General features: G+C 32.8%; 2 protein-coding genes across 2 annotated transcripts in view; one reads left to right on the forward strand and one right to left on the reverse strand.

The window, feature by feature from the left end:
- Positions 1 to 7042, reverse strand: part of LOC123668732 — a 50324-nt gene extending 43282 nt beyond the window's left edge. Inside the window, exons 1-3 of the mRNA XM_045602428.1 lie at positions 6783 to 7042; positions 4007 to 4156; positions 1270 to 2541 (exon numbers count right to left, since the gene is read on the reverse strand). Coding sequence (XP_045458384.1) covers positions 1270 to 2541; positions 4007 to 4156; positions 6783 to 6911 — 1551 coding nt within the window. The 5' untranslated portion in view covers positions 6912 to 7042. The remainder of the gene's footprint in view (positions 1 to 1269; positions 2542 to 4006; positions 4157 to 6782) is intronic.
- A 1565-nt stretch (positions 7043 to 8607) lies between these two features.
- LOC123668669 (mediator of RNA polymerase II transcription subunit 23) lies at positions 8608 to 25518 on the forward strand. Its single transcript, XM_045602379.1, has 18 exons — positions 8608 to 8671; positions 8747 to 8813; positions 9247 to 9491; positions 10371 to 10503; positions 11564 to 11746; positions 12070 to 12842; positions 12957 to 13357; positions 13906 to 14080; positions 14598 to 14767; positions 15547 to 15665; positions 16702 to 16889; positions 17640 to 17820; positions 18892 to 19037; positions 20567 to 20790; positions 21487 to 21726; positions 22126 to 22570; positions 24564 to 24770; positions 25273 to 25518. The coding sequence occupies exons 1-18, from the start codon at positions 8667 to 8669 to the stop codon at positions 25409 to 25411; spliced, it is 4041 nt and encodes a 1346-aa protein (XP_045458335.1). The 5' UTR covers positions 8608 to 8666; the 3' UTR covers positions 25412 to 25518.
- The last annotated feature ends 1089 nt before the right edge of the window (positions 25519 to 26607 follow it).

Genomic DNA, 26607 nt, shown 5'->3' on the forward strand with positions numbered 1-26607 from the left:
TAACGTTTATCAATCCTTAGGTCATATATACTGCGGACAGAGTATTTGTGTAAAATATTGTATAGTCACAGTCCAACGTATTAGGTTGATCCATTAGTTAATTAAAACAGAAATATTCGTTTATTGTAGTAAATAATAGAAATCATTACGACAGCATTTTACTTATATCATCATCAGATTTTTATTTGATATTTTTTGTTAGCTAATAGGTGCTACGAACTTATTAAACTTTTTTAAATGTGTTATTTTCTAAAATGTTACACGAGCGTATTTACCCGGTAATAAAGTCGGGCCCATAGTGCGATTAAGCGGACCGAGTAATAGTCGGTATTCGTCTATATTTTTCGAAAAACCTTAGTTGAGTATCTCTTTGAGATACTACGATGACTTTTAAGCTGCTAGTTATTTGTTGAAATATAGGAATAACAAATACATTCTGATAGGAGTTTAAAAAAGTTCGTCTATAAGCTTTGTCAGCGTTGCCTTTCGAACCGATTATATCGGATTGAAGTGAATCTCTTTGATATTCTTCTATGCATTCTATAGGTATTCTGTAAGCTTTGAATATCTATTCGCTTTGTTCTTGTTACGATGCAACGCGTATTTGAAGTGAGCTATTTACAATTACTATCAGACACTTAAAATATATTATATCTTTTATTTAAAACTGCCATACAATGCATTAAAACCAATTTATGTGTAGTGTTTTAAGAGACCGCACAAATTTTAATGAGAAATACCAAATGATATGCAATAACATATTGGATGGAATATGCAACTCGAAAGTAGTTGCCGTAGGTTTAAACTCGGCAGCACCACAGAATATGCTTAATGTGTCGAATTCGTTTTTAGTCCGTAGAAGATAATTAGCAGCTTACAAACTTCATACTTCAGAGTAAAATCTATACTTCGAAGTATAACGTTATAAGCTGCTAATGATCTCGGATTTTTATGAGATTCCGAATTGTGGATCGTTAACAAACTTTCGCATTAATTACTTGATTATGCTACTACTGCTCTCGCTTAATGTCTCAACATAAGACAACTTAATAAGTTTATATTTTACTAGTAAGTTTTATTAGTGAGTTTTGTAATAAGATTTCTTATTTAAAAGAGGATGTTAGCTAGGGAGGACAGTTAGTTTTCATGACATTTACCGAACTCAGAACTTATGTTACGGTGTGATATAAGGGTGGAAAAGTACAAGAGAGGGTCTGAAAAGTATGAACCAATCAATTGTCAAGTGAATCATAAAAGATAATTACTTACGTCTTTAACTCTCTGGATCGATGTAGCGAAGTCCATGATAGTATCTTCTTCGTTTGCTATACGGCGAGAATTCGACTGGTGTGGAGATTGGGGAAGAGGGGGTAGAGCCCGCCGCACCGCCGCCGGGGGTTCCCTTCCCACCCTCTCTACACTGTCACTGTCACTCGACTTCCTCCACCGAAATAAGTTGCAAAAACTCTGCTTCAAGTTCATCGACAGCATCCTAACCGGAGACATCTTCACCTTCGAACCATGACTCCCTTTCTTGTCCTTATTCTCCTCAATCATATTACAATCCTTTGGAATATTTTCTTTATGCTTCTTACTTTTCGAATTCATCGTTAATGTATTCTTATTCGCTTTCTTGTTATTATTGTTCGTTTCCACCGCTCGCGATATCTCGTTACTCTCTTTTAGAAACACAGCGGTGCCCGTGTCCTTGTTGCCGTGTCGCATATGTATGCCGACGTTCGTTATTATTGTATTGCTTTTCTTATTAATAGTATTCCGGCATTCGGAGTCACTGGAACTAGAGTACAGAGTGTGGAGGTATTTTCTCATCTCCCGTAGGGTCAGGTGGAGCGAATCTGTATCCGAGTCGGTGACGTTCTTCTTGCAAGACGAACTCGGCAAACTGTGTCTTTTAGTTTTCGTGTCCTTGTGTCTCGCCTCCTTGGACTTGTAGGCTCTGTCGGGAGCGACGCTGTTCACTCCTGTACTCTGTGAACTGCTCTTACCGCGCCTCCTATTATTCCTTAGCGGTTTCTTTCCTTTGCCCCTTACGTTATTGTGACTGGGTCGGACCATGTCGATGGGAACCGCATAAATGTCACTGTCGAACGGAACATTGTACATGTCAGTTATGTCGGAAGTTTTTGCGGACAGGGTGTCGTGCGATATTGCCTGCGTGATAAAGCTAGAGTCGTCCGCTTGAAACTGAGTTACAAGGGAGTTATGACTACTAGATAGGCGCGATGAGAGAGAGTTTCTAGAAGAAGGTCTATTGATTCGACACGGACTGAGATGTAAAAGTCTCGGGCTTGCGAATCGGTGATTGATACATTGTCTGCGCTCGTAAAGCGACTCGGGTTTTAATTTCCTTGGGTACAGTGGCGAAACATGGCTAGTGGTCATGGCAACTTCTAAGTTCGATGATTTATTTTTATTAATATTATTCGTAAATAAAACCGATGGAGGCACGCACACAGCCAAACATTTATTTGGTGAGCTCACAAAAGCAGGTACACAATCTACACTTGTGACTGGGTTATCCTGCAACAATAAAGCAAATTTAAATATTTTACGTCCCATACATTTATTAGGTAATAAATAGAAATTTCTAATATTCCAAATATATGAATACTCTGAAGAATAGTCATTGACCTCAATGATTACAATACGTATATGATGATCATTAATATAGCGAAATAGATTTTATTTCACGATGTCGGTACAATATTCTACACAATTTTAATTTTTTTATTTTAACTGTACCACTATACAGTTTAAAAACTAGGCATATAACTGACATTCTTAATAATTTTAAAGAAATTAGTTGCATTAAGTATTTTTTTAATACTATTTAATTCCAATTGTAATTTTTGTTTTCTTCTAACAACTTTACCTTTTTCACGCTCACACTAAAAATGATTTTCAAATAATATTTGTTTTAAGACAAGAATTTGATAATTTAAAAAAAAAAAAAAAAATATTAAAAAAATTCTACAAAAGAAACAATAATTATTCTTGATTTGTGAATAAGTCCCAATAAAGTAGGTATATCATCCCTTGTCCAACGACATCTTGGAAACATTAACGATCGAAACAACGTTCACAATAACGAAAGACAGTTACGAGTACTTCTTTTTGATATATAGACAATTCAGTTCATAGACATTTTCTGGATACTGTGCTAGACTTTTAAGCGTTATTTCCTTTTAATAATTAAAAATAATTACGATAAAATGATTTAACGCAATTCAATATCATCGTTATCAAGATGTTAACGAGTCATTCAAAATCTTCAATTAATACGAAATACCTATTATTAATAATTATTTCAATAAAGAAAGAAATCGCAGGCAAATGTATAAAGCCCATAAACGTTCCAATTTTATCGTTATTTGAAGAGTGTATGTAATATTTTTGAATATTTTTTTTATGTATGTATAATTTTTGAATATATGTAATATCTTTGATTTTTATAAAACAGGGTTATGCTTAAATATGAGTTAAATATTATTTTAAAGCTGTTATTTGATAATTTCATATTATTTTTTCGACCCGACGCAATACGATTCCGTTTTATATCGTTGATTTATAATTTTATTTTCATTTTATTGTTTCAAAAAGCAAATAGAAATATTTTTATATTTTTTACATTTTAATACATAAGTTAAATATTTTTAGTCCGGATTAGTTACTAATGATTTTTAGTAATCCAAAAATATATCCCCTGCATTTTATAAATTCTGAAGCTTTTATAGGATTTTAATTAAACATAACGTAGAGAAATTCGCAGACACTATAAAACTGGATTTATTTATTATATAAAAATCACTTATAATATATTAATTTCTATTTTATATTTATTCTATTTGTGTTTAAAACATATATATATATATATATATATATATATATATATATATATATATATATATAATTACAAAAACTTCGCAAAATAGAAAACAAAACTTTCTAAATGTTAAAAAAAAGTATTTATAATTTTTAAACCCACCTGAAACTCAGGAGGAGGTTCGATGGCGGTGACGATGACTTTTCCTGGTCCTTTCTTCACCGTATTAAAAAAATCACCGCACATGCGTTCCGAAGTCTCCGTTGACTCGCAGAGCGACAACGACCGCTCATCGAAATCGCTCTCTTGCAACTGCATATCAAAGAGCAACGATGTATATGCGCTGTGTAAAACAGCTCTTAATATCGTCGGAAACAGCTATAATCTAAAGCTGTCTATCCGGGAAATTCAAATGTCCTTACACAAACGCAATTTTTATAACACTGATGAATTATGCTATTGAAATATTATTTTTGTTGACGTTTTAAAACGATTATTCGCCGGCGTGCTACTGTATTACTTTCCGAGTTGTGTTTTTGTAGGCTTTTTTTGATGATTAATTTAATTTCAATGGTACCGATATAAAATTAAGGTTTTGTGAATTGAATAATTTGAAATCGAATACAACGTATTAAGAGACGTCACAGCTTTTCACTTTGAAATTAAGTTGCGCACTTTACAAGTTGTAACAAAATTGAAAAAAAAAAAATGGTGCGAAAATTGTGCAATTTATTTACGGATATATCGATTTGCTTCGTGGAATGTTAATTTGTAAGTTCGGTTCGTAGGTATCGATTATAAGGTAGGTATTCAGTTGGCCAATTATCGACAGTATTACTGACGCTCTACTGGCGATGTCAGATGTTGCATATCAACACTTGTAATTTATCTGGATCAGTTACCTTTCACACTATCTTATAACAATAGAAGCATTACTGTTGGGCAGTTTAGATAGATAGGCAGACAAGCTTAGTGCACATTTAAACTAACTTAACGCTTGCATTAACTATATTAAAATTTAACTATTAATATACTAACTTTTTGGATAAATACGTACTGAAATATTCCTATAACATAAAGCTAAGAAACAGCTATTTCGGATTTTATCGCAGTTTATTACTGGACTGTTTAGGACTGGGAGAGAGTCCACTCGTGACCATAGTTACTGTAAAGCATCTGAAATGTCTGGCATCTAAAAACATTATTAATCGCGATAAAATGCGAAAAAGTTGTTTCATTATAAAAAAAGCTAAGAATATTTCTCCTCACTGCTGAGTGTAAGGTACTCTTTAAACACAAATTTATTAGCCTATATCTTGGTACCATAAGCTTAGAATAGAATCACCTGTGACTCTCTTAAATCAGACTACTGAGCCATTTTGGTTCAATTTTAACATAAAACACATTAAACAATTTTAAAATAAAATTTCAAAATTCACACATAAAAATAAATACACATAAAAAGCAATTATCAAATTTAAATTAAAACAAAAACAATAATAAACATAAAATGGGATTAGTGAAACTACATTGTATAAACTTCTTATTACAAGATATTATTATATCTTTGGTTAAGACAATAAAAAATATTTGCCTTAAGCATCATCTACTTATGAATAGGTATAATCAATTAAGAGAATGCAAAAATCAGCCATTTCGCTTTTTATAATATTAATTAATTTATCATAATAACAGCTTTGGAATTGTATAACTTTTATACTAATTAAACTAAATCTGTATATTAATATTTTAGACATATTACATTTATAACATAGACTACATTATCTATAAAGCACTGCAGTATTTATTGTTTTCATTGAAAATGGCTTTGCATTGAACATTTCGCTGTAGCAAGCACACTATCACAGACAATACAAATACAATAGAAGTACTGACATTAACACATAGGGATTAAATAATATAAATGAATAATGTGGTGTTAAGGAAAAAACAATGAAAAATGAATATGATTCAAGTTGAGTACCCACTATACCACTACCTTTAAGTAAACTGTATAGTATATTATATGATGTATTTATATTTTAATGAGTCATCAGCTAATTAGCTTATATCTTAATTTCAAAAGTATAAGCTTTAAGATATTTTAATTAATGTTATTTCCATTATGATTTATCATTTTTTTATATTTTTCATTGCTATATTTGATTGATGACAAATGTTATTGAAATATAATTTAGTATCTTGTTTGATGGAATGGTATTTATGTCAAGGAACCAAAATTATTTACAAATGTATATGGATGTTTTGGTTTAGTAATAACAGTAAAATTATGTTCCAGCGTCACATCAATAATTAAATTTAATGATACTTGGTGCATTAACAACATTAATGAAACAATCACATGGCATCATAAATTAATAATAAATTACCTGTATTTATAGATGTTTAAATTCTCAGGTGGAAATTTGCTGAAATTTAAATTTTATATAAACATTTGAATTCCTTGAAACCTGCATATTACAAATATATCAAAATAAAATAATTTCACAGAATTTCTAAACACAAAATTAAATAACATCAAATTAGTCAAAATAGGATAATTTAAATTAAAGCAGATAAGCTTAATTTGTTTTTCAACATGTTTTGAAGAATAATAATAGTAGAAACAATCAGAATGTTTTACGTAAAACGATATTTTAAATCGATTGGCACTGTGTTATTGTTTCAAACTTATGCATCCTGTCCATGTGAGACTATTTATAACCTAAATACAAATGTAAACAATATTGTAAAACTACAATATACACTAAATAAAATTACGAAAGTTGTAAAAACGAAAACGTAAACACTTCTGCTACCTCTTTAGTTGTGCACTTTGTAAGAAAATTACGCAAAAAACTTTTAAAATGACTAAGAAGTAGATTAAGTCAAAACTGTATTATAATACATATTATGACGCATCAGTGATAGAACTCACCTCGGATGTAATGTGATGCCATCCACTCGCGGAATCACTAGAAAACGAGCCACTTGTAATCAGCAGACCACTGTCTTCGCTCAACAGAGGCGCTTCGGAGTGAGTAGAGAACGACGGCGGTGACTCCATCTCCTCAAAGTCACCAAACTTGTATAAAAGTTTGTTGAGAACATATAACGAACGCAAACCTTATAAATTCCATAAAATTAAGAAAACTAGACTTTTATATTACAACATTCAACACTAAAGATACAGCTAAAAACGACAAAAATACTCTTTCTCGCTCACTCAGTTACTCATCGTCGCCGTCGCCATGGCACTTAACTTTTTCTTATTGTAAGGATTCTTGTCTTTTCAGTTTTAATTAATCAATCCATAATCCAACAAATATCGAACATAATGTCTAAGCCTCTGTATCATATTTATATTGTAATGATAAAATATTTTAAAATATAAACTCGTAATAATATACGAACATCACCTACTGAACAGAAAGTAAAATAAATGAAAATAAATGAAACCAAACCTTTATAATCTGTTGTACTACAAATCGTATAATGAAAATCAATTTTTATTTATATCGCAAAAGAAGTTGTTTTTTCACAAAAAATAAAAGTTGCATAAAAGTCAATAAAAGCTCTGACAGCGTATGTTTATATAGTAAAAGTATTAATAAAGTAATAGGCCACGGTCTTATACACAGGTCTGGCAACTATACTGGGTATGTCGGCTTAACGGCTTACAGCTGCCAGAGGCATTACGATCGCTGGGTGTGCTGTGCAATGAAGACAGAATAGCTTGCTGTCTTACGCATTTATGTTTTAAAATATAACCAATTGCGTCACGTTAGCGTCACTCAACCGGTGTGCCCAGTGCACACCGCACCAGGTAACCGCACACATCGATAGCAGTGACGTACAGCAGCGTTGACGTGACCGAAAACTTATGACATTATCGTACTAATCTCTCAACATTGAAATTGGGCTTAGTTTCCCGATCTGTATATAAGACCGTCTAATAGCCATTAGAGATTGATTTTCTGACGGTATGACTATTAGAGAATTAATTCATACGATTCAAACCACAGTCTTATACATATGTCGTGCAACTACAGTAGTGGAGGTACGTGGGCTTAATGGGTGCGCTTTTCTTTTCAATTTATGGCTACCAGAGGCTTGAACATAGATTTAATTTTAAAATAAAACCAATTACAATGAAACATCACTCAACTGGCGTGCGCAGTGCTCGTGGTGCGCAGTGCAGCACCAAGTAACCGGACTCGTCGATAGAAGTGACGTACAGCGGCGTTGACGCGAACGAAAAGTTGAGACACTATCGTACTAATCTCTCACCTCGTGCTCTCACCATTGAAATTGGGCTCCGTTGTACGACCTGTAATATAAGACTGTGGGTTCAATAATTATACTTGCTAAAAATCGATTACAAACTTTCCACAAAATTGTTTAATTAATGTATGATTTTTGTTTTGAATTTTTATTTTTTTTACTTCTTGTGAGAAAATTGTTCTGGAGAATTCAGTGATGAATCTATCTTAATTTTTGTTCGAATGAATGTGAAACTATCTTAGTTTTTATTCCTGCTTAATATTTTATTTATTTCATAAAATTATTATTTTCCTTAAAACCCTTACGTAAAGACCTATATAATTATTTATTGTTCTTGTGTATAACAAATAATGCACATATATATATTTGAAATTTAGCATTTTAAAATTTGAAATTTTTTAAACTATATTTAGAAAAATAACTGACACCAGACGACCATGGAGCATAGAGAGGCAGACGACTAACCGATGTGTATGTCAACTGTCAATTGAGTTTGTTGTTTGGTGTGTGTATGTGATTTTTCAACATTCGAGAAATTATGTTGTACGTAGAGTAGGATACTATCTATCTTTTTATAAAATGTAATATTATTACTTATACATTGTGAATGTTTTGTAGAACAACAACCAATTTTATTTATACGATGGGCGATTCTCAAGTTGCCAATATTGTGAATGAAATTTTGGTAAGTAGTAAGTTTTTTTTATGTATTAATAGTGTAAATGCTAATTTCAAAAAATAATATCGCATGCTTCAACCTCTAATATACCAAAGCTAGGCGCATCGGCCTATTTCCCCATGTGGGAGAAGGACCAGAGTTTAATCCGACGCGCTGCTCCAATGCGAGTTGGCGAATATATTCCCTACTCTGAGTAACGATCGCTATCTGGTGTACTTGATAACAACCGGGGCCGACGTCTTAACGTGTTCCCCGAGGCACAGTGTGGAGACCCTCAATAACTGCACAAACACCCAGACTACGTCTGTATAGCCAATACAAATGTTTGTCATGTGCGGGGTCGAACCCGCAACCGTCAGCGCAACAGCCACAGACCAGTGCTGTGACCGTTGTTCCAACCCATCGAGAAAAAGAATATAATATGTATATTTATTTTTAGCGAGTGGAAACAGTAGAAGAAGCATTCAGCTGTTTTTTGGTGCACAAACAAGAACAAGAAAATGAGAGGTTATCTGTATATCAAAAGAAATTGTGTGCTATCATGAGTACTCCTAGTGCAGAACTGCAGGATTCTGCTATACGTCAATATTTGACTCTGACTGCAGTTCTCACTAATAGATACAAAATGAAACAACTGTTGGGGCTTTTAGAAAATTTAGTAAATAATAATGTTCTTCAAGCAAGGTATGGTATTTAAATTTGTATGTCTTATTGTTTTGCTCTCGGAAAATAATGCTATATCGACAATCTCAAAGGTACATGTAATACCATCTTTATTTATAAAATCTTTTATAAAAGTAAAGTCCTTTTTATCATTATCCCTTGTATTGATTTCCCGTAAATGTTTTGCGAGGCCATATCTTTTTTTGGGTAAAGTATTTTTTTGCTTGATAACTAAGGACACTGTTTTTATAAAAATAAAATATTTCAACTTAATTATTGAATGTGGCTAAAACATTTCGTCGAGTCTTCACTTCGAAGATTCTGCAACGTGTCCTACCTCTGTTAGAGCTGAGACATGGATACTTACGAAGGGACTGGTCCACGAGCTTAAAGTCGCTCAACGTACAATGGAATGATCTATGCTTGGGGTTTCTCTCAAAGATAGGATTAGAAATGATCCTATCGGTCAGAGAACAAAAGTAACCAACATAACCCACAGAATTAGCAAGTTAAAGTGGCATTAGTGGTCACCTGTGTCGTAAGATGAATGACCATTGGAGCACATCTGTCCTGAAGTGGAGACCGTGTCTCCGGAAATGCAGTGTGGGACGTCCTCTGGTTGGATGGTGTTGTAGGCTGGATGAGGATTGCGGAAAACCGGGACATCTAGAGTGAACTTGGGGAGGCCTATGTCTAGCAGTAAACTGCAATAGGCTGAACTGACTGCTTGACTAAAACATGCAGTAACAAAATAAAAACTGTAGTGTAATTAGAAATGACAACATTTTTAATTTTTCTGTTGCATTACTAATATAGCTTTAAAATGGCTTTAAAATAGCTTTTAAAAGTGCTTGCAACTGTTCTAAGACTTTGAATTTATTACGTATTTATTTGTTTTAGAATGTTATGTGACTGTATACTAACAAGCGAGAAGCTTGTTTATAAAAATAGTGATTATTGGATTGAATGTTTTAATTTGATCAGAAGAATTATTGGTGGTGTTGACTATAAAGGTGTTCGAGAAATAATGAAGGTTTGATTAATTTTATTAAGTTTTAGGTTATTTAACCGAAATTCTGTTAATACACCAATAATTTTACTTAAAAGGATACTTACTATGATTATGATTTCTTAGAGAGTTTCCTAATATTTCAGTGAGTTGCAGATGCTATGGTCATGGGTGATTCTACTTGTATATTATATGAAATTATATTCAAAAACAATTATTTTACACACACCTATCGCAGTCCACTGCTGGACAGACCTCCATAAGTTCGCGCGAAAAATGGCGTGAACTCATGTGTTTTGCCCATAGTCACCACGCTGGGCAGGCGGGTTGGTGACTGCAAGGCTGGCTTTGTCGCACCGAAATGCTGCTGCCCGTCTTCGGTCTCTGTATTTCAAAGCCAGCAATTCGATGGTTATCCCGCCACCGGTCGTCTTTTTAAGTTCCAAGGTTGGAGTGGAACTGTGTTATCCCTTAGTCGCCTCTTACGACAACCATGGGAAGAGATGGGGTGGCTATATTCTTAATGCCTTAACCACACGGCCTGCATGCAACACATTATTTTATACTATGCTTTTGATAGTAAAATGATCTTCATACAGATAGATGAGTTAGTGTAGCGGTCGTACACTGCATTTGTATAGGCCATACGGGTGTTTGCGGTGGTCTGAACTTTTAGGCTAATGTAATTGTTTATTATGTCTTTTATCTGGACCTCTGACTGTCTGTCACAGGAGCATATCCTAATGGGGGCTGTTGAGTGGGGGTTGAATGTGTTGCTTTTTTTATTATTTAACTATTTATTGATAATGCTTGAAAAGTGAAAACTCATATATGTATATTAAAAATTAGTCATGCTTATAGGCTTGTATGTTTACTTTGATATGTGATGATGATGTATACATCATGCAGCATAAGTGTATAGACACATCTCTGCCTTATCTTGTATTGGATCTTTAATGGCAATATTTCAACATATTCTCAATGTAAATAGACTAATTCTTTGTTAATATGGTAAATTATTTGTTATTTATTCTCAATAAATATTTTATTGGAATTATTACCAAAAAACATACTTTTTATTCAGGTTTGCCGTGAAAAAGCTCAAACACTGCCTGTTAGATTAAACTCGAGCACCATGCCACAAATGAAAGCACTGTATAATGTGATTGAATATATCTTCGACCGTAATGCTTCGCTACTGCCAGCGTACTTTATTGTTACAGAGATACAAAAAGACTATCCTGATAACAACCACTGGCCACACTGGGTAGGTGTTTGATATACAAGAAAATATTCATATGAGCTTGTTTTTGGATAACATATTACATTTCTTCAATACCAATGTCAACTATCTCAAAAGTGGCTTCAACATGTAATGATACTGAAAAAATTAACTTTCTCTACCACATGAGACGATGGTGTTGAACTTTTTTTATAATGATAATTAATATAAAGAGTTATATCATAACACTATAAAATATATGGTAAATTGCTTTTAGTTTAATCTTTAAATCATATATATAACATTTAGATTAAATGTACATAACCCTATAAAAATTGTTTATTAAATGAATTATTTTATTTTTGCAGCAACTCGCAAAACTTCTTACAACATTTGTTGAAAGTTTTAAACCATGTGCTCAAATGGTGTCCATAATTGGTCACTCACAAATGCTTTCAGTGGTTGAATTTTCTGGATATGCTGATCACCTTATCAATCCATGGAGATTAGACCCTATAACTTTAAAATTTACTTTAAAAGGAAATTTGCCTTACGATGAAGAATTGTTGAAACCACAAATAGCTCTACTGAGACATGTTTTACAACAACCGTATTCTAGAGATATGATGTGTTCAATGTTGGGTTTACAAAAACAACACAAACAGCGTTGTATTGCTTTAGAGGATCAATTGGTTGAACTAATGATTTTACCGATGGAGAGAAGTGAGCAAGAAAATGAGGATGATGAGATGTCTTCCACTCACTGGTGCTGGCTACATTTATCGTCTCAAGTTATATATTTGATACTTATAGGTTTTGCATCATTTCCTAATATTGTTATGGGTCTTCACAACAAACTGATAGGTTACGATTTGAAGAAGGGTCGAGATCACCTAATGTGGGTTCTCCTGCAGTTTATATCTGGAAGTATACAGAGAAATCCGCTGTCTAACTTCTTACCTATCATCAAATTGCATGAATTGCTTTATCCAGAAAAAGAACCTCTTCCGGTTCCTGATTGCACAAGAGCACACTGCACACACCAAATGGCCGTTGTTTGTATATGGATGCATTTAATCAAGAAAGCTGAATCCGAACATAAAACAATGACAATGCCTCAAAATCTGAAAGTTCAATATGAGTAAGTCAGACATAAGCAGACATAATTACTTATATTCTGTTGCTACATATTGTTGCTTTTTTTACTTTTTGATAATTTAATTATGAAATTAACACATTATTTGTAATTTTTCAGATTTCTACAACATCTAATGACTTCAAATAACACACCTACCTTAATGGGTTCGGATTACAGAATAGCTTTACTATGTAATGCCTATTCAACCAATCAGGAGTATTATTCCCGCCCGATGGGTATAATTATAGAGACATTGTTCGGAAGTCAGAAAGCAATGCCAAATGGAAATCCAGCTACACCATTGCCAACTGTTCCACTGTCGATGTGTATATTAGACAGTTTGACTTTACACTGTAAAATGTCTTTAATACACTCTATTGTTACTCACGTGGCGAAACTAGCTCAAAATAAGACCAATATACCAGGAAGTAATATGATGGCACCGGCATTAGTAGAAACTTACAGTCGTTTGCTTGTTTACACTGAGATAGAATCGTTAGGTATAAAAGGATTTATAAGTAAGTAAATTTAAACTGTTATGTTAATAAGTTGTCAGAATAATCAGATATTGGAAATTCAAACTACGTAACAACAAACATGGTTAATATCCCACTGTATATGTAAAATAATGTTTATTTTGTCTTTTGAATAATTCAACTCTAATCTGATTATAAATTACGAAGAAGCTTTTGATTGAATAAGATGTTAAAATTACAAAAATATTTAAATTGAAAGAACTACTATTAAAGGATAGATGCGGGCGTTATCTTTAATCTCAACTTAAGCTCAATAATTAAATTACTTGCGCATTAATAATTGTAATTTAAATTTTAATGACATATAGTGTAAAATAATTTTTAATGTTTCATTTTAAATGTTCTATATACTACAGTAGGTAAGTCTTTTGGTACTTATTATGTCAGTGTGAGTGACACTGCCTATTTCAATCAATAATTCGAAATTTAGGTACAATAAAAAAAATTTAAGATAAAAGTAAATTTACTCATAACTATGATCTCGATATTTTGGACTAGAGTCTAATTAAACAATATCTGTCAAATTTCAGATCAACTACTGCCGAATGTATTTAAATCCCACGCGTGGGGCATTCTGCATAACCTGCTGGATATGTTCTCATACCGGATCCACCACATCCAACCCCATTACAGAGTGACTCTTCTATCGAATATCCACTCGCTTGCAGCTTACCCCCAGGCTAACCAGAATCAACTGCAATTATGGTTTGTATAACTTGTTGCCTTTTTAAACAATATTGTTTTGCTGTCTAATGTATTAGTTTTTATACAGATAATTATATTTCTATACTGAAATAATGTATTATGTTGTAGACTGGTGCATATTTTTTTTGAGTTGCATAAATTTTATTAGGGCTTGTTTCATCAGTTAGAAAAAATGTTTATCTTGAAAATAAGTTACTGATAGGCTCTATTAGCAGAAAGTATAACAGGCCAATAAGATCTTTTTTGTCTCAGTTAATAAACTGCCTATAAAATATTTAACTAATAATGTTGGATGATAATAAAAATAAGGCATACATTTATCGTTTGGATTGTTGATACGTCGTACAGTATTATCATCAATTGGTGAAACAGGTATTTCAAAATAATGCTGTAACGCGCTAACAGAACAATTTTCATAAAACTGAATATATTGTTTGTAGCAGATCAAGAATAATATTATGTTTTACAGTTACCTCAAATTACACGGCTGCTAATCATTATATTGTTCAAATTTCAGCTTCGAAAGTACGGCACTAAGGCTTATAACCAGTCTTGGTAGTTCGGGGGTACAATTGCAAATGTCAAGGGTCGTCTCGGAGCCAAAATCTCTCGTTTCTAGCGAGAGTGAAGAGCTCAACCGAGTTCTCGTTCTCACTCTAGCAAGGGGGATATACATGACTGGAGCTGGTAAGAGTCAATGAAACAGTATAAAAATGCAGAAAATCTATCTAGTGGCTTTATTTGCCTAAAGGAACTAGATAAATTTCCAGTTTTTCGATATGGGTTTCTATTTTAATATATAAATCAAATTGAGCCCATAACCCCAGCGCAGAACACAGTTGCAGTAGCTAGTCAATGGGTTTTGGTCGCCTACCAGGTCTTTGATTTAGACAAGACTGCTTTTATTGTAATGATTGTTTGTATACAGTTTAGAATTGGTTATAGTACATATGATCATGTACTAATATATAGTATAACTAGCTGACCTGGACTTCGTATCACCTTATTTTTTTCTGAAATATAATAGTAACATAATATATCAAAATAAAATATAGCCTATCTTTTAAGTTGGATCAAACTGCACACGGTGTGCAAATTTGACTAAAATCGGTTAAGTAGTTTAGGAGTCCATTGAGGACAAACATTGTGACACGAGATTTATATATATTAAGATATAACTAGCGGACCCGGCAGACGTTGTCCTGCCCGGAAAACAGCTACCAAATTTGATTGTTTACATACCGATAGCAGCGCCACCTACCGGGTCCAAGTGAGATAAAAAAACTTTCCTATCTCCCGAGTTGGACCAAATTACAGCTGCTTACACAATTTGATCGCTAACTTACATCGTGGCATGAAATCTTTATATAGATCGAGTGCCTCTCTCTCTCGCTCGTACCCGCCCCATATAATTATGAGCTCTCTGTTTGGGTACCGAATTAACCAAATTTATTATAATTTTATAGGTAATGACGGTGCAGCAGTTAAAGAGCTACTCACTACAATAATGACGAATACGCCTCACCTGTGGTCTCAACATACACTACAGTGCTTCCCACCTGTCCTAGTGGAGTTCTTTTCACAAGTATTAAAGTGCTATTTACTTCATAAGTATGGGTTCAAAATTAGGAGGACTTTGTAAAAAAAATACTTATTTTCTAGCACTATTTGCTGATTTAGGCTATAAGGCATATAAATATATAATGGTATATTATGTGCTAAGTATACTTTGTACAGTGTAGAACTTTTTATATATATTTAATTTTATAAATTTAAGTATTAGTACTGACATAGAACTCGAGCAGTTAGACTGGGGAAGTATCTCAAGGTCACAAGATCACAGCTAAATAATATTACTCTCAAGCAGTGTTGTGTTCCTGTGGTGAGTAAGGTGAACAGAGCTCCTGGGGGATTAGTCGCAGGGTTAGCAACCCGTTTATGATGCTTCTGGTATTGCAGGCGTCTGTAGACTAGTCACCATTTACCATCAGGTGGCCGTACGCTTGTTTGCCAACTTAATCGTATATAAAAATAGAAGTGTAATAACGCTACTTACTCGCTTAGGAAAAATTTTCATATTAATAAAATCCACATAAATCAATTTTGGATGCTTAAGACATTTTAAAAAAACGCGATTTCTCCCAATCTCGCGATTCCAATTGAATTGGATATTAATATTTTAGTTAATCGAATAGAATTTGTTGGACCTTAATTTTCCTAGTCGACTGCTAGAGTATTCACAGTATTTTATTTTACAAAACACTACTATTATTTCTACACATTGAATGTTACTCCGATAAGCACTAATCCATATTTTAATACGTGAAGCAAAAACTTTGTAAGCCTTTTTTCGAAAATTGCGTGTACGGAGGAGTATGAAATTTCGCACACTTATATTTTATATAGAGAAGGAGTGCAAAATGCTAATATATATTTTTTTATTATGCATAAAGAATGCATTAAATCAATAAAAAAAAAAAAAAATACACACATACGACACACACACGCATATATATACTCTTTTGTTTATTGCTCAAAATTATAATTTAAATTAATTAAGGTCGAATTTCGTCCACTGGGCGACTACTAGTATATTATTATCTAAAATATTTGCAAAATAGAATCCAGCGCCGAAGGAAAACAAGCAGTTGCTCAAGAAATCCGTAGAGGAAGAGTATCGCAAGTGGACCTCAATGGCCAACGACAACGATATCATATCACACTTCTCCGTGCCCGGGACTCCTCTGTTCCTTTGTCTCTTGTGGAAGATGATATTCGAGACGAACAGAATCAATCCTATTGCTTTCAAGTAAGTTTATAATATAGATAGCTAGGTAAAAAGAGAAAGAGCGATACGCTCGCGACGTAATAGGCGTTGTGTGTCGTTGTGGGCTTAATGGTTTTATAGGTTTATGCTGATAAAGCTATCTGACATGCAATCCATCCAACAGATAAAAGTTTTTTCACTGTCAATGTTTACTTATCTGTCGGGAATTTCGCTTTGCTACTTTTAAACATAAAAATCGTACTTTATCATTTAAGATAATGATTACGATCCATTTGACCTCTTCCCGATAAAGCTTGTCAATAACTTATGTACGAGATAAACTTTATCAATATTTACCAATCATTGATTCTATCTCGCTTATACCTAAATTGTTCGTCCATATTAAATACTGGGCAACCCCGGAGACGTCTTTCAAACTTTGAAGTTTAAATAATTTAGGTTTTTTTATATTTTTTTCGAATATTCTGCGCATTTTTTCAATTTTTTTATTTCGTAAGAAGTTTCTAAAAAGTATTAAAAAAATAATAATAATAATAATAATATCAGAATCAGTCAAGTCGTCTTCGAACTTAGCATTTAGCAACACTTGTCGATTCATTTTGATTTATATAGGTTAGGTACCTAATTGGTATATAAGTCCATTTCACCTAGTACTGCGACAATCGACCTATTCTACTCATATAAAACATTTGCTTTAGATATACAGTAATTTGGAATTTCAAGTAAATTTAAACATTTGTTCACTTAAATATTTTTATATGATTCAATCAGAATACTAGATCGTATCGGCGCCAGAGCGTTATCCGCGCATCTTCGTAAGTTCTGCGACTATTTAGTCTTCGAAGTGACGAATCCTGCAGGCGGCCCACATATAAACAAGTGTGTGGATGCGATCAACGACATAATATGGAAGTACAACATAGTCACAATTGACAGACTTGTTTTGTGCCTCGTGAGTATGTTACCTGTGTTGTTCAGCACGGTCTTGCAATTACAGTAGGGGGGGGGGGGGGGGGTACGTCGGCTTAATGGTTACGCTTTTCTTTTTAATTTACGGCGATAAATTATGTTTTAAAATATAACCAATTTTAATGAAGCGTCACTTAACCGCTGTGCGCAATGCGTACCGCAACACGTGACCGCACCCACCGATACCAGTGACGTACAGCGGCACTGACACGAACGAAAAGTCATGACACTATTGTACTAATCTCTCACCACTGAAGTTGGGCTTAGTTTCATGACCTGTATATAAGATCATGTTGTGCAGTTTTTTTGACGTTTTGTTTTGTCACTTAAAGATATTTATAATTATACCATGGTCACGGAGGGGATGGTTGTAGTATCCGAAACATCGGGCATCTAAAAAACTTAATAAACCGCGATAAAATCCGAAAGATTTGTTTAATTATAATCATCACATTATCATCATCATCACAGCAGCCTTTCGCAATCCACTACTGGACATAGGCTTCCATAAGTTCACGCCAAAAAATGGCGTGACTCATGTGTTTTGCCCATAGTCGCCACGCTGGGCAGGCGGGTTGGTGACCGTAGGGCTGGCTTTGTCGCACCGAAGACGTTGCTGCCCGTCTTCGGTCTCTGTATTTTATTGCCAGCAGTTGGATGGTTATCCCGCCATCGGTCGGCTTTTTAAGTTCCACGGTGGTAGTAGAACTGTGTTATCCCTTAGTCGCCTCTTACGACGTCCACGGGAAGAGAAGGGGTGGCTATATTCTTTGATGCCGTAACCACACAGCATATACACACATTATAATAACGAATTACAATTTTTTTTGCCTACATTAAGAAAAAAGATAATTCAATGCAAACTTTTATAATCTATATTTTTGAGCTAAAAAAATACTTTCACTGGCCATAATTTTTACTCGGCAATGTTGAGTCAGTCCGTAGAAATAGATTGAGTTTATTAAGAATATTATTAAAAAATAGAAGATTCTGGATCATTATCTAAACATATAAATATGATGAATATATAAATACGTATTAATTTCTTAAACAGGTACTCCGTCCGAATCCAGACGGTAATGAGAGTCAAGTGTGCCTCTACATCATACAACTATTGTTGTTGAAGGGCTGCGAACTAAGAAACAGGGCACAAGACTTCGTCAAAGAAAACTCGCCTGAACACTGGAAGCAAAATAACTGGTATTGTATACAAATTGTAATATGTACCTACTCATAATCCTAAAACCTTTTTTATAGTACATAAATATAACCTAGTAATATGAAATGATAATTTTAAAACCAATTTCTCGAGTACGAAAGAGAACATTGCAAAAAAATGATATAGCCATTTTACCCATATTAGTAGAGGTATAATTAAAATAAATGTCCTTTCGCTAAGAAGCGCTACCATAATATTTATGATGATTTTAAAACATTACAAATACTTAATTACAATTTATCTATTGCTATAACCCACCAACATACATTGGAGCAGCGTGGTGAATTAAACTCTGATCCTTCTCCTATATGAGGAAAGAGGCCTATACTCTGCAGTGGGAAATTACAGGCTGAAGCGAATGCGAGCGAAAAAAAAAATGTTATAAATTATCCTAATAAATTAAATTAACTTATTATTATTTTCATTTAGATTTTACTTATAAATTTTAATTATTTAATCTAACTCACCAATTCACCTGCATATAACTGTTTCTCTACAGTATCAAATGTTCATCATCATCATCATTCCAGCCTATTGCAGTCCACTGCTGGACATAGCCCTCCGCAAGTTCGCGCCAAAAATGCGCGAACTCATATGTTTTGCCCATAGTCACCACGCTGGGCAGGCGGGTATCATATGTTCAATCAAACCAAAATATCCCATTCCATGATTTAATGAAAAGTACCTAATGATATATCGTATCGGCAGTTTTTAAAAAAGCACGAAGTGTAGAACTCCAAATTTCACACTTAAGAATTTTCGTAATCGAAATTTTATATATATTCGTTTCATATTGGAGGATAATAGTAAAGGGATGTATGTTCCGAAACCCTTTCCATCTCAGTCTCAGTCAGTTCCGTCTCAGTCTCCTTCAGTCGTGGCCCAGTATTTAACAATGTATAAATTAATAATTTAGTGATAAAATAAATTAGATAAAAATAAGTTGAATAAATTTGTAGCTGTGTTTTTTATATCTTATTTATCTTCGCTATTAAAAGCTAAACAACATTCTTACCAATACATAATGGATAGATCTTGCAATCTACGTGCGCACGGCACCGTTAGCTGTGTGAGTGACCAATCTGTATACGCGTCAATGTAGGCGTGAGAGTGACCGTGCGTACGGTTAGCAAACAAAAATTCATTCATTCAAATTATGGATTTATCTATTGGTGTCTAATATACCAAGTTAAAGATCTAAAAAGGGGAAAATAACCAGTTTTCAGCTGTCCTTTATATACTTAAATTAATCTTCACTTACATTAATATTATCATGTTAAATTTTAAAATTATTTTCTTTTGGAACAAAAATACAAAGATTCTCAAAATACATATCTGCATTAGTGATTTAGTAGACCTACACTGTTGTTACATAATTATATACAGTAACTTTAAATTTTTTATCTAAATTTTTTTGAGTATACCATATAAATATAAATAAATAAATATGAAACATAAATCAAGTTCAATTTAACGTTTTAATTAAAATGTATATATTTATATGTTCCAGGTACGAAAGACATTCAGCTTTCCATCGTAAATACCCAGAAAAGTTTGCCCCGGAAGAAGCAAGCGGGACCTATGTTGGTCCTATACCAGTTTATCTAAGTAACGTATGTTTGAGATTTATTCCGGTTATGGATATCGTAGTGCATAGATATTTAGAGATTCCGCAAGTTAGCAAGAATTTGGAGCAGTTGCTGGAACACTTGGGATACTTGTACAAGTTTCATGGTGAGTTATTAGTGATTATATTTTGTTAACATTTATTTGACACTGACATTGTCTTGTCACAGTATTTCTTTATTATTTAAAAATATTACTTTTTTTTATTTTATGGCCCGATTGTTACTTTTTACCTAATTTTTTTACAAATATTTAGAATAAGGCTGTGTAGATTTTAGTAGTTCATATTAAATACTGGTGTTGATTTTATAAGTTTATCAAACTATTGGAATAACTTTATATTTACTTTTAAAAACTTAATCAAAACTTGGATTTTACGTATCACGACATGTGAATGGATTTTACTAGAAGATTAAGGAAAAATATTAATAGAACGCAATAGCTAGTTTATAAATAAATAAAAAGTTATTTTTGTATATCATATACATACATACGCATATACTTGACTTGAAAAAATCTTCTAAATAACAAATTTTAATAATAACTTTTTAGAATTTTTAAACTTTAGTTAATTTGTTTACTATAAAATATTTTTATAACATAAAAATCTTCATCTCATTATTTAAAATGTAATTTAATTACTATAAGCTTAAATCTATACATATCTAGCTATGTTGTGCTATTTAACGAATGAAATGATAAAATCTTCGATATCTCCACCGACTTTTTAATAAAACTAAAAACAATGTTCACATGGCAAAAAAATATAATCGACTGTATCGTAAATATAAATTTTAATTTCAGATCGTCCAGTAACTTTCCTGTACAACACTCTCCACTATTACGAGTCGAAGTTGCGTGACAAATCTCTCTTGAAGCGCAAATTGGTCAACGCAGTATTGGGCTCTTTAAAGGACGTTCGCCCATCCGGCTGGGCTACCTCAGAGACATTCCAGACTTATCTAGCTAAGAACGACGTTGACGCTACCAGCTGGGCACCAGATTTGAATTATTATTTGAGCTTAATTAACCGTATGGTTGACAGTATCCTTTTAGAATTTAAACATTTTACGTTAAAAGTTAGTATACAGTGCCACTGCTAAAGGTAAATACGCTCATTTGTTTGTTGTTCTAGAAAACAACTTCAAAATAACAATCAAGTGATTAAAAATATTAATATTTTATTAAAATTATAAAAAAAAACATTTCTTTAATAACACACTATTTTTATGAAGGTATGTGTTAGCCTTACCATAAGGCTTCTTTCTATTCTAAACAATCTCCTCATAATGTTTTGTAGCACTACAACATTTCTAATTTCTAGCAATAAAATTCATTCATAGCTGACGATGAATTAAACTAAATCTTTCTTTTGTAAATAGTGCAATAAACAAGAATCAATTTCATTATCAGAAAACAGATTTCCTTAACATAGTCGAACAGCAATGATGGGCACTTCCCACTTTCCAAATACTGATTGGCGTTTCAACGAATATCCGAACCCGTCCGCACATTGCCTTTACATAACTTGCGTTGAATTGATGTCGTTACCGGTAACACCAAATGTCGTCGGTAACAATTTACTCGACGTCGTGACAAAGGGTTTTGTGGTTATCCCGCCAACCAAAATTCAACTCTGGATTAACGCTATAGGTATCATAATGGCGGCACTACCTGATCCATATTGGTCGGTTATCCATGATCGTATTCTGGAATTAATATCTAGTACGGAAATGGTGGAATGGTCTTACCAACATACACCGTTCCAGTTGTTTAATTTAACGACCACGAATGACGCCATGCTGGAGAATAAGTACAGTTTGACGTTGGCTCTAGCTCACGCTTTTTGGTACCATGCGGGCGCGGGACAAATAATGCAGGTTCCTACGTGAGTTTGTATATATTTTATTAATGTTTTTAATATATGAAGTTCAAAAATATAATAACATATTTTCAATAAAAACTTGTAAAACTAAATTGTTCTCTGATTATGTATATTTGGAATTTATACATAAAATACATATGTATATTTGACATATCATCGTTGAAGTTCTAATACCTGAGGTAAGGCACAGCAGGAAATGTCCTCCTCAACATATGGAGCAGCCCGACTAGGGTAGTAACTTGACCTTACAGAAGATAACAGCTTAATAACACTGTATTCAAGGAATGTTTAATTTATTTTGTTAAGTAAGGTGACCAGAGCTCCTCGGGGGAATTGGGGATACAGTCGGCAACGCGATGCTTTTGGTGTTGCAGGCCTCTAAAAGCTACGGTAATCGCTTACCATCAGGTGAGCCGTACGCTTCTTTGGCGACCTAGTTGTTATTCAGTTGCGTAGCGAGCTTAACTCGCGCCCGGGGCACAATACCTTTTTAGCTCCACCCCCCATTCTAAAACCATATAATATGTCCAGAAATTTTTTGTTTTGCGGACCATTTGGCGCCCCTTTTTGAGTACCGCCCGGGTCATGATGCCCACCCCCCTCGCTCTATCCCTGCCCCCTCGCTATGCCATTGACACAAAACTCCACATTTGTCAAAATTAAAAAAAAAAATAGGATAGTGACTAAAGCATTTTTTGCATTAATATTGTTGTACTAATTATCATTTTGTTCTGTAATTTACAAGTTTTTATAGAAAGACGCGTGCATGTCTCTGCTAGCTTGTTAGAGAGATTTATTGTTTTAGACTTGCTGAGAAATAGAGATTATAGTAAAATGAGAATTTAAAATCACATTTAAATATTAGTATTTTAAATTTCATTTTGTTATTTTCTATCAATATAAGTTTTATAAACTCAATTATTCAATAATTCCTTACTTTAATATATATTTAATCTATACAAATAAATAAAATTGGGGTGTCTGTTTGTAATATTAAAATAACATGATTTTTTTATTATCTTGTGTATATGTCTACATTGTTTGATATTTGTCGTTGTGGTTAAACAATCATTGCAATACATTTATTTATATATAATTTTTTTGCTAAATAATAAATAGTTCTGTAGAATCTACACATATCAATAAAATTAAACTGTGTTTGTACTATTGAAATAATCGCTTTTTACTAAATGCAACATTTTTTACAATTTTTTTCTGGTTTTCTGTCTGTCTGTCTGTCTGTTTGTTTGTTTGTTCCGGCTAATCTCTAAAACGGCTGAACCGATTTTGACGGGGCTTTCACTGGCAGATAGCTGATGTAATAAGAAGTTACTTAGGCTACTTTTATTTTAGAAATTTGTTTATTTCGCGAACTATACAATATTTGTTTTAGTTCCACGCGGACATAGTCGTGGGCACAGCTTGTTTTCAAAATAAAGTTATGTGGTGTAATGGGACACCAGGGTGGAACGAAGTTCCTTCGGGTAGTATAGAAGCAACACAATTTGAAATAAAAATGTTGAATTTTATATATATTTCCTAGTTCTTGATTTTTTTTATTTTGTTGATTGGTTTTTAATTAAGTACATAAAAGTATTTAGGAAATTTAGTATTTTAGAAAATAACAAATACTGTAAAATAAAATAAATCAAACAAAATAATAATAACAATAATAATAATAATTCAAACTATTAAGTGAAATAAAAAAAAACGTGTCTTTATTTATTTTTGTCGACAGTATAAAATCACATAAATAATTTAAAAAAAAATTTACTAGTAATATTTTAGTTTTACAAACGTCATATTAGACAGTCGTGTGTGACTGATATTGTGACTTCCGTTATATATTTTTCTTACGGTTGTAGTATCACATGTTTTTCAGTTCGGTCGCTCAGCCAAAAGTCAAGCCTGCCGTAAGGAACTTCGTTCCAAAATACACAAATTTGAACAGAATTGTGTAAATGATTTATTAATATACAAATTTCAACAATTTCAGATTCGTCAAGGATAAATTATCTCCCGAGATTCGTACAGAAATGCAACTGATTTTCCTGTGTCATCTTGTTGGACCATACTTACAGAGGTTTAATTCAGACTTGTCAAGGGCAGTGATGGATATCACATTGTCATTGTATGAGCTGTTGGCTCATATTGATAAAACGCAACCACACTTGGAATATATTGATCCGATATGCGATTTGCTGTATCCTTTTAAAACACAAAAGGAATATTTATTTTATTTTATATCAAGAATAAGTAAATATGCTTAACATACACTGTTGTCTGTTCCTACGGCAGGAAACGTAGTTCCTGTGGTTTAGGTAACAGCTGGCTATCAAAGATATTTTTAATAAATGTTTATATAATATTACACATACAAATAAATATATAACGCCCAGACTCAGAATAAGAACCGAACCCACAACACCCAGAATAGAAAGCGGGGTTAGTGCAAACTGCAGCAACAGTCTATTCAAATTTAAAATCTTTAAAAATGTAACCATATCTCAGCTTTTTTCAGTTTTAAATTCTATTTGACCAAAGATCACTAACTTAAGTGTATCATCTGGAGCTAATCTAAAATTAATAGTATTTCTTTTTCTCTGAATTTTATTGTTTATAATATAAATTCTCTAATTAAAGTACTGAGATAGTAAAAAAATCATATTCTGATTTAATTACAATTTACCTTAACTTATACCCAGATATCACATTAAATACATGTTCGTTGGTGACACAATGAAGACCGAAGTCGAGACTGTCATTCGCAAGTTGCGTCCCGCTCTACAGATGCGTCTGAGATTCATTACGCATCTCAACGTGGAACAAATAAACACCGCCTAGCAGAACGACTACTACAGCTACACGCCTTCGAGCTCCAGTTCGAGTTCTGAGTGACAGGGGTAGTTCTGTAGTGATGTACAAGTGACTTAAATTGTTTAAAAGTGAGCCTAGTGATACATTAGTGACTGTTAAATAGTATTGGTGTTAAACCTGGAATTATTCAGCTCAGTGATAGTACCATCCACTAGTTTTAATGTTCGTGTAGGCTGGATTTACATGTGGTTGTTTTACCACTTTCTTTATTATTTTTTACATTTCAGTCTAAGTGTAGTAAAATGTAGTCTTTTACTTTATTAGTTATATGCAAACAAAGGTGTTAAACGTAATTGCGAAAGCAATTAATATTATTTTTTTATTTTTGTGTTATATTAACATTAAAATGAAGTATAGAAAATATGATAGCTATAACGTAGCTATTTTCTCATTATAAATAATTTTACATATAATGATTTCTTTGTAATACAAGGTCAATTGTAAATTCAAAATAATATTCTATATTTACCATCACCAGAAATATTACACAAAAAGAAACATTGTCATGTCAATCACAAAACTTAACAATTATCCTACCTCTGTTCATGTCTTTTTGCATCAAAGGATGTTTTTTAATAAAAAGACTTTAAATCTCTAAGGTGCAATTCATATTACAGTCATATTATTAGAAGAAAATAAATTTAACCAAACTAACAGCACAAATATATCACAAAGACATGTTAGAATGCTAGATAATCGAAATTAATTAAACTTTAAGGGTTTTTTCACAAGACAGCTTAATTGAAACAATATGTTATTGTAGTTTAAGTCAGATGGAAAGGGAAATTATTAGAACAAATTATCTTACAGTAAGTACAAAATAATATGAGTGACTTTTTAAACTGTAAACATAACATATATACTAATGTAAAATTCTGCTTATTAGTGAGTTAAAGCAATAATACAATGTACTATATTTGTTATATTCAAGGGATAAATTAACTGACAGCGCTTGATTAAACACTAGTGTCTAATCGTTTAATTTTTAGAACAAACAAATATAAATATATTTTTTGATATATCTAATTGAAGCTACCAAATATGTGAATTGGATAATATTTGAATATATGATAATATTATAGAAATAAACAGTGAGATAACTTGTTTTGTTCATCGGTTAAGTGTAAAATCAATTGGAAAAAACTAACGACAGTTTTTACATG

This window comes from Melitaea cinxia, chromosome Z (assembly GCF_905220565.1).
Source record: "Melitaea cinxia chromosome Z, ilMelCinx1.1, whole genome shotgun sequence".
Lineage (NCBI taxonomy): Eukaryota > Metazoa > Arthropoda > Insecta > Lepidoptera > Nymphalidae > Melitaea > Melitaea cinxia.

Coding starts and splice junctions, on each gene's coding strand:
- LOC123668669 (XM_045602379.1), top strand. Junction 9,492..10,370: donor AATAATGTTCTTCAAGCAAG/GTATGGTATTTA, acceptor TATTTGTTTTAG/AATGTTATGTGACTGTATAC. Junction 22,571..24,563: donor CAAATAATGCAGGTTCCTAC/GTGAGTTTGTAT, acceptor CAACAATTTCAG/ATTCGTCAAGGATAAATTAT.